The sequence below is a fragment of the Battus philenor genome, unplaced genomic scaffold (genome assembly GCF_028537555.1).
Source record: "Battus philenor isolate CCGP_79_NKW_IND1 unplaced genomic scaffold, ilBatPhil1.0.hap1 SCAF_12, whole genome shotgun sequence".
NCBI classification, from domain to species: domain Eukaryota; kingdom Metazoa; phylum Arthropoda; class Insecta; order Lepidoptera; family Papilionidae; genus Battus; species Battus philenor.
The window spans coordinates 10,344,180-10,359,126 of NW_027181674.1; the positions used below are offsets into that span (position 1 = coordinate 10,344,180).

At 35.8% G+C, this 14,947-nt stretch overlaps 1 protein-coding gene across 4 annotated transcripts in view; it reads right to left on the minus strand.

Annotated features, from left to right (window-relative positions):
• Positions 1-3,034: 3,034 nt before the first annotated feature.
• MRP (Multidrug-Resistance like Protein 1) overlaps positions 3,035-14,947 on the minus strand; it is a 33,703-nt gene continuing 21,790 nt past the window's right edge. For 2 of the 4 annotated variants that reach the window (XM_068776607.1, XM_068776606.1), the window contains exons 19-26: positions 12,436-12,659; positions 10,415-10,632; positions 7,965-8,163; positions 7,322-7,420; positions 6,796-6,998; positions 6,021-6,235; positions 5,654-5,820; positions 3,035-5,173 (exon numbers count right to left, since the gene is read on the minus strand). In XM_068776607.1, coding sequence (XP_068632708.1) covers positions 4,979-5,173; positions 5,654-5,820; positions 6,021-6,235; positions 6,796-6,998; positions 7,322-7,420; positions 7,965-8,163; positions 10,415-10,632; positions 12,436-12,659 — 1,520 coding nt within the window. In that variant the 3' untranslated portion in view covers positions 3,035-4,978. Of the gene's footprint in view, positions 5,174-5,653; positions 5,821-6,020; positions 6,236-6,795; positions 6,999-7,321; positions 7,421-7,964; positions 8,164-10,414; positions 10,633-11,370; positions 11,592-12,100; positions 12,133-12,435; positions 12,660-14,947 lie in introns of all 4 variants that reach the window. The other 2 variants (XM_068776609.1, XM_068776608.1) reach the window with 2 other exon arrangements.

A 14,947-nucleotide genomic window follows, 5' to 3' on the forward strand; every position in this document is an offset into this window, starting at 1 on the left:
AATTGCTTATAATTTCATCAGTAACCTAGAAATATTTAAGAAGATATAAGTCGGTATAAAGAACTAACAATGAATTTAAGTAAATAAATATTAACCAAAATAATCAAACTGCATTGTGATAGACTAGTATAAATTTTTATATATGATAAAGCAATTTAGATCAATTTTCTATGCGTATGTATTTACTTTTCTAAAGTTTTCATATGGTATATTAAACAATTTATCCATTTTAATTTGTACGTAACACCTTTTTTGAAGATTTGACATTGACGTCTGCAAATAATAACAAAGACAGATTTCACTGTTTATAGCAAGGTTGCCAATATCTATTCAAATAATTCCTCAAAAATCAAAGCGAAATTCCTCATATTCGGCGGAAGGGGGTGAGAATATTTTTTAAGTCACTGAACTTCGTCTCCACTGGTGCATTAGCGAATAGAAGCACGAGTAAAAACTGGTTTACTATTTTCAAATTTCGAAACAAATCTTGTACTGCGGTTATAGATACAAGGCCGGTTTAAAACGAATTAAACCAATCGGTTTAAAACGAAAAAAACCGTTTAAAACCGAAAAAACCCATTTTTATCGATTTTAAACGTTTAGTGTTGACGACTATGTTTTTCTTAAATATAAACACATTATCTATTCCAAGCGTAGACATTACCTAGCTAAGTTGTAAAACTATTACCTAGTTAACTATATTGGTTATTTTGAAAAGATTTATCAATCAGTTTCATTCGGTTTAAAACCAAACTCACACACTTGCACTTCTCACGCGGAGAGACGTCAAGATGCAACGTTGCCAGCTCGCCTACTCCACACCACACATACACATACATAGCGTGTTGCGTGCGGACATGTCAGTGTTGCCAGTATTGTAAAAAAATGTACAAATTTGGATTCAATATAAAGGTACTCGTACCAAATATGCCAAACATTACTAAATAACTAAAATGTAATGAGCTGTTATAAAATTAGATTATTAGGTACCCTACTTTTTCTTGAAAGTAATAAAAAAAACTTGCTAATCTTACACAGTCCACTCGACAACATGATGATCATACAATTTCTTTATAATTTAGGTACATATTTTAATCTATTGTATGTAATATTGTTTCTTTATAATTATAGTACTTTATATGTAATATACTTACCTACATAGGTATAAACTGCATAGGTAACTAACACAAGACCAAGTATTGTCGATAATGATGTGTAAAAACACTGTTCTTATATTTTAGTAGGCGAGATTTAAACCGTTTAAAAAGATTTATTTGGGGTTTTAAACCGCCACTTTTGGTTTTAAACGTTTTAAATCGGCTTTTTTACATCTATAACTGCGGTACTTTGTTTAAAGAAGAATACTTTTCTCCAGTAGTATTCAGCATCATTGTCCGCATCAAGCCCGTGCTCAGTGAAATCCAGCATACCGTGAGCTCGCAATTCGTCATCTATATTCTGGGCTGCTACAAATTTTTCCAGTATAGGAAATCGCTGAAGTATAGGCGTCAAAGATTTAATAGAAAATTTTAGGGCCTCTAATGGATCTATAATTGATATTATTCTAAACAGGGAGTCTCTGAAATCGAAACTATTACCAATGTCCGAAGTTAACGTAAAAGTCTCGACACGTTTCATAAATCTCTTATTGTTTCGTCTATCATAATTCACATTATCTGCCCTTTCATTTCATACTTATTCCTTCTTTGCTTTATTTACTGTCTCTCGCCAAGTTATCCAAATTATTATAGGTAAATTTTCCTATTAGGGATTACTTCTGCTAGATTACTATTATTTTTTAATCACATAATTTCAACCTTGGGTTTTTACCATCTTATCACAATATTTATCATAGTTATTTTTACTAATATGTCCCGCTGGCCGCATACCCTGTTTCTTCTGCTTATGCTAACAACTCTGCCTGGTATACAAAGCAGAAGTTGCCCAATTGCATGACGCAGCACCCGCCTTATTCTCAATGCGGCTGGCGTCGGTATAAATTGTACGTCGATAAGTCGGGCCTCCCACACCTTCTTCCAGGACGGAGAACTCCACATCTAGCTGACTAGACGGGTGCGGTTGTCTCGGGTACCTCCAAGTCACGGTCCTTTGCCAGGAATGACCACGCTTTATATTAAAAAGAGGCTGCTTCCAAGACCTGAAGTTCTAGCGGAAGCTATTGGGTTGTATTTGAAGGATATTCCGCAATTTTGTCGTAATATACTAAAAAAGAACTAGGCTTACATTTTATATTGTGGGATTCTTCATTGGGCCTGTAATTCTTGGAGGTAATAACAAGACGAAGTCCGAAGTAGAAATGTGTATATTCACTACTATTGTATCGGATGAAATTATTGCTGTTAGCCCTGTGGGGTTTGACAGCTTCATCGGAACAGAGTTCACGGAACGGAATAATCCGTGAAGTATTTATTCATTGAGCTTCGCCCATACTTTACCAATTCAAAACTGTGAAAATAACGTTCAACCAATAAAAACGTCAGCCTTTCATTCACAAGACAAAAAGTATTGTATTTTTCACCCGTTGAATAATATAAGGAATTATAATTCAGTGAAATTCCCCTTTTTCGATGCGCCGTTGACAATGACGTAATGTAGTTATTACGATATAATATGATTTAGTTGTTTAGCTTGAGAACCTATTTGAAGGAAGTAATATTTTTAATTACTATGTGGCTGAACTCTAGATAACACCTTTTTATTTTGGACATGAAGCCTAAATTTGGTGATTAAATCGTTTTTATCACCTAAAACTTTAATGTTAAATCACTTACAATAATGTACGGTTTTTTGAGAATAAAATATAAAAATAGAATTTATTTCTTGGATCTGATGGACTAAAATCTGTTTTGTGTTATTCAACACAGTATTTTAGTTAGTTTAATGTAAAAACTCACTTTTATGACAATAAATATGAAAAATTTAAGAGATGATTATATTAAACAATAGCAATCACCCGAATGTCTTAAATTAAAAAAAATAATAATAAAACAGCTTTAAGTACCAATAACTTTATTCCTGTATTTGTGATCTGTAACTATAACAAAATAAGGTTATAACATAGCAATTCAATTGTTAAATATACATCGACATTTACAAGGACACAGAGTAACATAAAATTGACATGATCTTTACCATACTTGTTCCTAATAAATGCAGTATCATAGATGTTGTTGAGCAGTTAAGACATTGCTTTAATGTATTGATAGACAAATCAATTATAAATGTAAAATATGAAGTAGGCTAGCTACCAGATATAAGAAATTGACAAACATTACTATGCATGAATGACGCAAAACATTTTGAATATGAATTAATAAGTTAATAGTAAAATTTGTCAACATCCTACTTGTTACAGTGAATTGAAAGTAAATGTGCATCTTATTAATATGGGCAAGGTTTCAATGGTTTACAAATACTCCGTCCACTTTTATTATCATTAGTTAAGGCTTTTGTTGATGTAATTGATTTTTTGAAACAATATTAACATTCAGCTACATCTTCATTTTTTATTTTTCCTAATTCAAAATCAGTTTTCTGTAGCTGCTCTCTTGTTAAGGTATTACTAGAAACGTTTATGAGGTATAGGGTTCAGTACTAATAACATCGAAATAAAAATTACAAATTTAAATGTTTTTAACAATTTTTTGTTACCATAACCAAATAAGAGCATTTAGAGTAAGGTTAATTATTTCATATGTGAATTGGCCATGTAAACCTAACACTAATACTAATTTAAATTTTTCATTACTTGAATATGATTGTTGTTCTGAAATAAAAATAATAAATCACAAAACAAAACAGTTTATCACTGGTTTCATTCTAAGCTCTTTAATATTCAGTAAACAACGAAACTAGACATGAAACTTATTTATATATAATCAACATATGCATCTCAACCACGCCAGAAATAATGAATGAAAAAGACAATTATATTATTACGCTAAACTTAATATAACAGGCACATTTATATAATAACTTTTAATCTATGTTCTTATGTGAAGATTTTTGCAAATGTTGCACTCATTTAAAAAATAGAGTAAACGAATGTGACCTTAAAACTTATCACATGCTTATATTGTACTGTAAACGATAAAAAGGTGATGTTTCGGTGTTGTTTGTGAACAAAATCAAAATATTAAATTACATCGATAAGCATAAACAACTGCTTTCGAAAAATAATGATTTTTTGTAGCTGGATGTGAAAATGTAACCAGTTCTTGGAGCACCAGTACCAACATGCAGTACAAACGTGTTACCTAATTCTATTTTTCTCGGAAAATTAAGTTAAAAAAAGTACGCTTAAAATATGAATGTAGATTTTTGTTTACTTTTTTGTCACATTAACGATTTTTGTTAATAAAAATTGTGATGTACACGTCATAGAGAAATTTTATTTGTGTAAAGTTACCGCTTTTTTTTAAATGTATACCATAAACAATAAGAGTAGATCCACGCACACTCACAAACTACATGATACACGGTATTTGCTACAGTACACGATAGGTTGTATACTCAAAAATACACGACACTTGAGTATAAGGCAGTTTCAATGCTAAAATGTAATTTGCAAGTGTTTATATACACATCTACTTTTTATCACATGTTCAGCAAATTCGAGAAATATATTCATATCTCCATGTTTCTCATTAATTTATTCGCACATAATCTGTTAAAAATAAAAATTAATAAGTTCTACGTCTAAAACAAAAAAATAATTAAGTATTCGGGCGGCCTTTGTGGTAACTACATAAGGCAATTTTCGATGCCAAGGTAAAGTTTTGTACCCTTTGTACATGTCTAAATTTACAAAAATAATACTTTAATAATGTTAACTATAGATCTGTAGGCTTTTATGTTTCAGTTCCAATAACATGTATAATATATAAAATTATTTTTGAACACGTAAACTTTAGGATGTTTCCTTAGGAAGGCATTATTGTGAATTATAAATAGTACATTAATTGACAAGTCCGGCATCTTTCGCCATGCCGTAGAAGATCGAGTTTTTATCTTGGAGTAATTGTTCCGGCGGTGCGTATTCCACCAGCTGGCCTTTGTCAAGTACCATAACGCGGGTAGAGTCCATAATCGTATTCAGGCGGTGCGCGATCGTCAGTACAGTGCACGACGCAAATTCCGATCGAATGGTTTTCTGGATTAAAAACAGAAGACATTAAACACTCATTATTTTTGTATTTGATATCTGCTAATAATTTAAACTTGGTTGCATAAGAATATAGTAATATAAAGGCGCATGTAAATATAATTAATACAGTATTGTAATCCAGATACTATCACTATTAATATTTAAAATACTATAGTTGTTTTGATAGGCGCTTCTTTTGTATCTTAAAAGTCAGTTACTGTTTCCTGTTCGTGTAAGCTAATTCGAGACTTACTTTCCAGATAAACTACAACTTTCTCGTCCCAAAGGTGTTCGAAAGAATAATCTGGTAGAAAAAGCTTCAGATGCCTTACCAACAGGTATAAGTAAACTGATATGGATGCCATTTATACACCAGAAACTCGTGGAGTTTTCTAACCTCGATTATAGTCACAAGTGTAAGAAATAAATAAACATTAGTTCAGTGGACGGTTGAAGGAAGCAATAAAGTATGAAGTTAATGAATACCTGAATGAGTTCATCAGTCTCGAGATCGACAGCCGCGGTGGCCTCGTCGAGAACCAGCAGAGGAGTCTTGCGGAGTAAAGCTCTCGCGAGGCACACGAGCTGCCTCTGTCCCACAGACAGATTCTCGCCGCCTTCCGAGATTTCGTGCCGGAGGCCGGCTTGCAGACCTGCGATTTTCACGGTTTTTTTTTAAGGCAGTTGTATCCAATTAGCACATGTATGACGCAGAGTCTAAGACTCTTGAAATGTTTAACAGTAACCACATGCATTTAATTGATGCTTTTTATTATCTTCGTAATAAATTATGAAATATAAATAAATTGTACATCGTGTTCTATTATATGACAAAATTTATAAAGTTCTTTACCCTGCACAAAATTCTTAAGATGCGCATGTTCCAGAGAGCGCCAAATCTCTTCATCGGTGTAAACATCGAATGGATCCAGGTTCATGCGCAGCGTGCCCGAGAAAAGCACAGGATCCTGAGGGATAATTGTGATGCGCGAACGCAGCTGATGCAGCCCGATGGTGGATATATCAATTCCATCGATAAGAATTTTTCCACTCATTGCTTCCACTATCCTAAAAACAGGACATATACTCGTACTTAATAATTTTAGAACTATATTAAATTTAGGTAACAATAATGAATTCAAAACAAGGAAAACAAGAAAGGTTTTTGCATCCTATATTCACACTACATTTAATAACATAAGCTTAGAAAATCTACTGCTCGATCGCGAGGGTGTGACAGTGAAAATATTGGAAATGTTATCTGTAGCCCATCTGTCTGTAATTCTTTCTGGAGAAGTGTCTTTTTATAATTTCTTTAAGATGTGCAATTTCGAGTTTTTGCCAGAAACGTGGCCAAAATATTTTTTTATTGTTAAGATTTTTATTGATGTGAAGGGTTTGAATGATTGACCCCACTTACGTATTAATTTGACGTCCCCTAATTGGTCAGAAATTATCTAAAATAAAAATTCGCATTTCCGACAGGAAACTCAGTGGGGGAGAGATAGGCTTTATTTTAACAAAAAGCTAAGTTAACACGTTAACAGGGCGCAGAGGGCGCAAGACTTTTTTTAGCTGAGCTCCATGTTCCATGGCTGGGAAGCCCAGCAATTGTGTTTGTGAGTTACCGGAACAGTCCGAGTGTGAGCGTCGACTTGCCGGCGCCGGTGCGGCCCACGATGGCGAGCTTATCGCGCGGCGCCACGGAGCACGTGACGTCACGCAGCGCCGGCTCGCCCGCGCGGTAGCCCAGCGTCAGCCGCTCCAGCTGCAGCGCGCCCGTCTCCGGCCACGTTGCGCCCGGCCCGTTTGCCAGCGTCCACGCGGCTTCCTGAACAAACAAGACGATACCTTTACATAGAGGATCAAACATTTACGACAGAAAACAAGGCCGCCAGTTGACATACAATGACTATTCTGACTCATCGCGCAGTTCTGTTTCATGTGCAGTTGTAGACTTAGACGACTCTCGCTCGTCGAGAATTATCTTTTGCGAAAGCCAGGCGAGACATTATTGGATTTATTCTATAATTCAGACGTTCATCGAAGGTGTTTTATTCATATCTCTCGAACTACACCGATAAATAAAGTCGCATGAATTTTTGGTTCACAATTTCGACATACTACAGTAAAATTTTTTTGCATTTAACTTACTTGTTGAGTTTCAGCATACTCCTTGATTCTCTCCACAGCTACTATATTTGTTTCAACTTCCGACGTCATTCTTACCAGCCAATTGAGGGTCTGTGTGATCTAAAACAGATTTATTATCACGTTTTAAAAAAGGTTCTCGAGTGGTGGCTAGGTGGATGAACGACATAGTCAAGGTCGCGGGTTAAAAAGCCGCCGGATGCGGGCAGCGCAGGACCAGTCATCGTGGCGATCTTTGAGGGAGGCTTCCGCCACGCAGTGGGCATCTATCGGCTGACGACATAATGATTTAAATAACAAATATTCACTTCTAGGCATACATATATTAATTGTAAGTACTAACTATTACAGTTAAAGTAAGAGAGCAAAGGAATTAATCTCAAACAGTCTTCTGATAGTCACAAGGTGATTAAATTATTTTTATGCACACACCACAAAGTTTTAAAAATCCGTAATTGAATCTGTGAATAGAACAAACCGATCTGGAATTGATCTTCGTAACACATTTCCTCGTAATATATCTGGCCATTAATTCTATTATAATTAAAAATGAATAAAACATTACTTATAATGTTAAAATTTGTTATTTTTATGTGTTATTAAAATGGATTGGGGTGATAAACAGTGTATGTTATCGATGTCTAACCTGTAGGGCGTAACTGACTGAGAGCCCAACCAGACCCGGGTTAGTGGACTCGCGGTCCAACACGGCGAAAAGCGCGGCGAAGAATATGATGAGGTTGCCGATCATCTCCAGGCGCACTGCCAGCCAGCGGTTGGCGATGCAGCTCGGGTAGAAGCACGACTGGTTGTGGTCCACACCACGTTCCGACTCCTCCACGAACCTGATTATGACTAATTGTTTACATGTTTCTTTCTCATATGTACAATATTAATCTCAAAAGCAATTCCTCTGTCATACAGCGGAGACATGTTTCTAAAACAATTATTTCTTTGAATATGACTAAAATAGAGAATTTTGATGTGCATTACGGACTTTAAGGGGCACACCTAGTGTGAAATTTTCAAAAAATTGATTTTATTTTTTTCCATATTTCGATAGGTTATACCTTTAAAAATAACATACTAAAATTTTAAATCGATATCTTAAATAGTTTTTGAGTTACAGCCATTTAAAAGAGTAGCCGCTCGGCAGTTAGGTAGTTGCATTGGCTACGGGACATACCTGAGCTATTGTTCGGAGTCTACCGTCTTTTCCCACCTTTGCAAATAGGATTCCGGTTTCTATAGTGAGCCTCCAAGTATACAGAAATATTTAAATATAATTATTTCGGTATATTTTTCGTTTACTGCCGCGTCACGTATTTTCGGAGCCAGATACATTTAGTTTTATTCTGACCGTTGTATCGAGTACTTCGTAAGCGCATTTTATTTAATTTAAAATGAGTAAACAATCTTCCTATTTAAATCAAAAGGGAACTCACGATGTTCCCAGATACCGATCAAAAACAAAAAAACGAAAATTTACTGGAAACCAACAGACATTTGAGCAATCTACGGCAAATACAAGTACTTGACCCATCCCATGGATATTGTATTCTACAGTTTGTCTCGGTTTTTAGTGCAATCAGCAATTTAGTGATGGGCAAAACTTATCACAAGGAAATTACTTTTAATCAAGCAAGTCCAAGAGGCCTGGGGTTTACAATAGCTATCATTTGTGAATGTGGTAATTCGTACATTAATTCTGGACCAATGATCGATAATGCATTTGAAATAAATAGACGTCTTGTTGCTGTGATGCGTCTTTTGGGCGTCGGAATAAATGGGATCAATCTTTTTTGCGGACTAATGGATCTAGCAAGCAAATTTTACCATCAAACTTTTGATGGATGTTTTAAAAATTTGTGGACTGCAGCCGAAACCATTTGTAAACTAAGTATGCAACAAGCTGTAAATAAAGAAAAAGACCTTACATCAAAAGAAGAACAATCAGAGGAAGGTGAATTTTATGGGCCTGGAATAGCAGATTAGCTGTAAGTATGACTTTAATCCATTTATAACAGTGAAAACGATCATTTTATCTTTAAACGCGTTTTTCTCGAAACAGCATTTTTCGAATTTGCTTGAGTGATTACTCGGAGACAAATGATCCGATCGCTATCAATTTTTTTTCACATCTTCTCTATATAGTTCTCCATACGATGACCCTCCAGTTTTTTGATCTGATCAAAAATCGGATTTTGGTAGGCCAAAAACTTTTTTTTCAACATGCTGCCATTTTGTCAATTTTTGATTTTTTGGTTCGCCCGAGGGTCATCGTACAGACAATATGTTTTTGTTTAACGATAATTTATTTTTTTAGGTTTTATCAACGGAGAAGGCTGCAATCACTCCAGCAGTGGAGGACCTTTTTTTTTGGCACCGCCGGAGATCGCGTGTTATTTCAAAAATATTCAATATAATATTCCAAAAAATTTAGTGTGTATTCTCAAAACATGTATAAATATACCCTCAAAATTTTAAAACGATTGATTCACTAGTTTTTTTTGTTTTGTTTTTATTTCCAAATATCGCCTTTTTTTGGCTGTCACACTAGGTGTGCCCCTTAAGTCGGTAAGTCCAGTATATCCTATATAAATCAGCAGTTTCTTAGTGTAGTTCCTGTTTAATACTCTAATATTCCTGAACATCTTGTTGCTAAATACAAAAGATTTGTGCTAAAGAGAAGAACATTCATTTAAAAAAAAAATGTTTTTTTGAAAATATAACTATAAATTTAAAGATAGTTGTATATAATTCCATACCATTACATTAATATACAACAATTTAAACGAATAAATATCACATTTGAGCAAAGGTAGCCCAGTGGTGGAGAACTGAGATTTGGGTTCGATGTCCGAGATACAATCTTCTAAAATTTACAGTTAATGCATTATTTGTATGTCACTACTCACAAACAAGATCCAAAGGATGGGCGGACGCTGCTGCCTACCATTATACTACATTGCGATCACCGACCCGCCTGCTAATCGTGACAATTGAGGTATATCTCCCCATAGCCACGTTTGGGGAGGCCAATGTCTTGCAGTGGTAATCTATAGACTAAAACGATGACGAAATATCACGTCTTACCTATGCGCGACTCCATACGCCCGTATAGTGGTTGCACCGGTGATACTCTCACCAAAGTGCGAATAGATGGGCGACCGGGAGACAGACTCGAGGCGCTTCAATTGTCGCGATGTCGCCACGTAGAAGCGTTGGATGACGTAGTACAACAATCCGATAGGCAAGATTATGGTCATGAATATTGGTGTTGAGAAGCTGATCACGAACAATGTTCCCAGGACCTGGACAAAAATACTCTCAGAAAAAGTCGCCTTCAACAAACGTATTTACAAATATATTTAATCTACGAAGGAATGGAGGTTGATATTATCATTGTTTTAAATTAACAAAAAAAAAGACACGTTTAAATTTAAAAATTTGCGTCTATTGTAACTGCGTTTAAATTACTTATTATATAGGTTGGCAAAAAATTTTAACAAAAATCTAGCGCAGTCCACATAATATTAACGGCACTTTTAACATGAATATTGATTATATTTGCAAATTACTTTTTGCCGGTAGACATCAACGCCCGGCAAGTAGCACTTAGATAGTCCCTAAAAAAGAGACCTCCCTAGATAATTTATAAAATTATTGTCTTATAGACGCATAGTTGGAGACCCAAAATACATACTGAGCAATTACAATATTTGACCGTTTTTTTAGATCATTGGGATCAGTTTATCAAAATTGTTAGTCTGTCAAAGTAGTTAATATTTTTAATGTCAGAAGTCTAATCGCGGCTTGAAATTTTAAGTGGCAACTTATTTAATTTACACATATACTAAATAATACCTAACAAAAGTAACAATCGATGGAATAGTAGAAATTGGATTCGAGAACTTTGGTAAGTGAGCTTTATGTACTCAGAAGCCTTTTGTTCCTTCTTTCATGTTAAAATTATTAGTAACTGCGTGACAATTATATGAATTATTTAAAAGAGCTATCATAAGCGAAGGTATCGCAATATTACCGGTTACCTCAAAGGCGCAATATATGACGTCAGAGGTCTGCGAGGGCAGCAGCGTATCCAACACGTCAACATCTTTCGAAAACCTGGAGAGTATCCGGCCGAGCGGCGTCACTTCGTAGAATTGCAATGGTGCCTTTAGCACGTTGTTCAACAAAAGCGCGTGAAGTATCATCGCAGCCCGCCAACACCCCAAAAAAGGTAATAAATCAGCGAAAAACGATGCTAGCGCTGCAACAATGTTCATGGCAGTTTTGGTGTTTGCTGTGATGTTTAGTTTGGTAACGATCGCTTAATAATTAGTTCATACAATATTTTTAAGGAGATAAAGCCCACATGTAGGTAAGTATACTAGTTTAGTGAGGTTCGTGTGTGTTACACTCCGACAGGTTAAGTATACGATTTTAGTGCCCCTAGCGTATTTTAGATTAATCAGTTATGAAATATTTAAAAAATGAATAATGAATACATTATTTAAATGTGAAGATGGAACATTAAAGGATGATTTAAAGATGAAAAACTAAGCTGGCGGGAACGACGACGAAGTGCAAGGTGCTCTCTAGACACTATTCCATAGCATGCACTAGACGGTGTGTGAAAAAAAATTTCAATCATCCGGTTCATCAATTTGTCTGCTACAGAAAGCATCTACACGTATAATAAACGCTATCGGTAAAGAGGAATAATAAACTGATCCCAAGATAATTACCGTACTAACACTTAGATCTGAACATAGCATTCAGTATAAAAGTAAGAACTTTGTTCTGTGTGACTGGACAATCCGTATTGAAACAGCAGTGTGGCGACGTTCGTCACAACTCGGCAGTCTCTGCTCTCGTTCGCGAGCTCGGCGCCGCTTGTCAAGTTGTGTTGGTACGCAGACAACTCGCGGTCGCGTTACCTCACAATAAACGTTGACACGGGTAAACAATACTGTCGAGCGATGTCGGACGCTGCTTATTCTGCCACGCGGTATGTTACGTGAAACCAGTAACGTAGTTTCCAATCACTGTTGGCGATGCCATCGACGTTATCCGTAAACGACAGAGGGTGCGAGGGCAGCGAGTGGTCGTACCGCAAAGAAGCAGGAGGTCCAGCCCCGCAGCGTCATCGGCAGCACGTTGTCGAGCACGTCCACGTCTTTGCTGAAGCGGTTGAGCACGCGGCCGACGGGCGTGCAGTCGAAGAAGCCTATGCTGGGCGCACGCAGCACGCCGGCCAGGAGCGTCGCGTGCAGCGTGCGAGCCGCCGCCAGCGTGCCCAGGTACAGCGCCAGCGACGACACCGACACCGATATCACTGCGTTTCACATTAATCCCTCAACATTGAACACACGACTCCGCACAAGCTTGCGACTGTTCATAAGCTCCTTAAATAGGTCCCTTGGCAGATATACTGTCCTCAGTGGTATGATCCATGAGATGACCATGGAACTTTGAGGTCAGTAAAATCAAAATAGATATAGATTCGAGAGGGATCCTGTTCATGAGCACCACTGATCAAGCTTAAACAGACTTTACAGCATTAAACGCTTATTAAAAATATTATTGTTTACTGAATTCTTCAAATAATGGGAAAAAAATAGAGAACCCTACGACTTTTATATATATACTTAGTTCGGCCATAAATATTGTTACATATATTTTTCAAACTATTTCATAAACTATTTATTGATATAACGTGTGAGTGTTTATACAATATCATATTAATAATTTATAAAGATAATTAAAAATCATCTCCATTGGGGTTAATACGTCTTTTAAACTGTGTTGTTTTTATTTTGGCCATTCTGCTAATTAAAACATTGGTTAGTAGCAAAAATTTTCTAGTCAGTAAAAAAATTCCTGATACCCTTTGTGTAGTGCTTTGAAACTTGTGTTGTTTTGACCCCATTTTTAAATTATGATTTGAATAAAAACGGAGTGCGGGCGTCTCTTATTAGTTGCAGGTCTTAAATGCTTTAAAATACAGGACATGGTACTTGATGTTATATTCATTCCCACAGATAAAATATTTTTTTCTTTAACAGCTCCTTTTTATTCATATCATTTTTGTCACTAACAGAAAAGGTTTCATTGAACTTATTAATAACCAGTTAGATTCTACTAGAAACAAGTGCATGAAGAGTTTAAAAAATTGCATTTAGCTCCGTTATTTAGGCATTGTGCCGTTTTGTTATGAATAGGTTTTCTTTTAAAACTCCACTCTATTGTATTAACATAAAAATATTTTACAATTGGCAGAACAGTGAGAATATACTATCAATATTCATACAAGAATAACAAGTTACAAAATTAAAATTTAATATCACGGTTTCTGTTTTTATTTGTAAAATTATTTATGGCCAGCCTGGTATATATCAATGCAATCATTAATTAATAAGAATTTGCAAACTTTAATTAGCCCCTCATTATATGGCAAAAAAAGCTTATTATTCCTGTATTGTGTCTGTAAAAAGATCGAAGATTTTAACACCCCTTATTGAACTTAAACACTTAACAAAAAAAAATACAATAAGCGTCAATATACCATCTGCAATATATTGTAAAAGAATCATATTACCTGTTAATAGTAAAGATATATTTAAAATTATAGACACATGCATAATATAAAAAGGTGTGTAGTTTGAACGATTATTTTATATATTTATAGTAAAAGATAAACAAACACAGCATGCAAAAATTTTCATAAATTTTTGTGGAAATTACATAATGAATATCTAAATTAAATTTCCCATGAACATGCAGTTAATTTTATCATATATTTTCTAGCGACATGCAATGGTTGTTTCTGATCTTCACATTTCTGATTCGATCGCAGCGAAGATCCGAGCATAATCCTCTGGGTGACATTGAGCTTTCTTATAATGCCCATCATAAGCGATGACATATGGTTACTACATTTCATCACTGGCAACACCGCCGTTTATATTGATGCTATGCCCGCTCTAGTCCGTAAGCTTAGAAACGTCGACCAGTGCAGCGGTGAACAGTTTCGGAGAGATAATATCTCGCTGTCTAACATCTCTGTGCAACTGGATTGGATTCGAGCTCTTGTCCTGTAGTCGTACTGACACGGTGGAATTTTCATACAAGCACTTTAACAGTTGAATGTTGCGATATTCTATCTGGCACTTTAGGATAGTACAGCCCAAGTGTCGATCGAATCGAAACATTTTTCACACGGAAAGTAACTAAGGCTGTGAAATAATCTTCATATTTGCGCCCCAGACGGTGCCTGTGGGCGACATTGCATGCTTGTGACGACTGGGGCGCCTGCATCCCTGCGTCTAGTCACGTGTATCCGTCGAAAATAATACCTCGGATATAAAGATCTCTAAAAAAGAGCGTTTTCTATTTTCATACACATTATTAACTGTGTTTTTTTCTGTAACGGGAGCCTCTAAACCCTTAACAGTGATCATAGTCAAATGATCTCAAGAGATTTTTCAATCGATAAAGCCTACGGGCGCTTCTAGAGTTAGGCACGGGATATACCTTGTTATACAGCGCGAAAAATTTCCTTTCTTGCGTTTTGTGTACATGACGTATATGGACTAGAAGCGTTGACAACAAACGTGGCTAGAA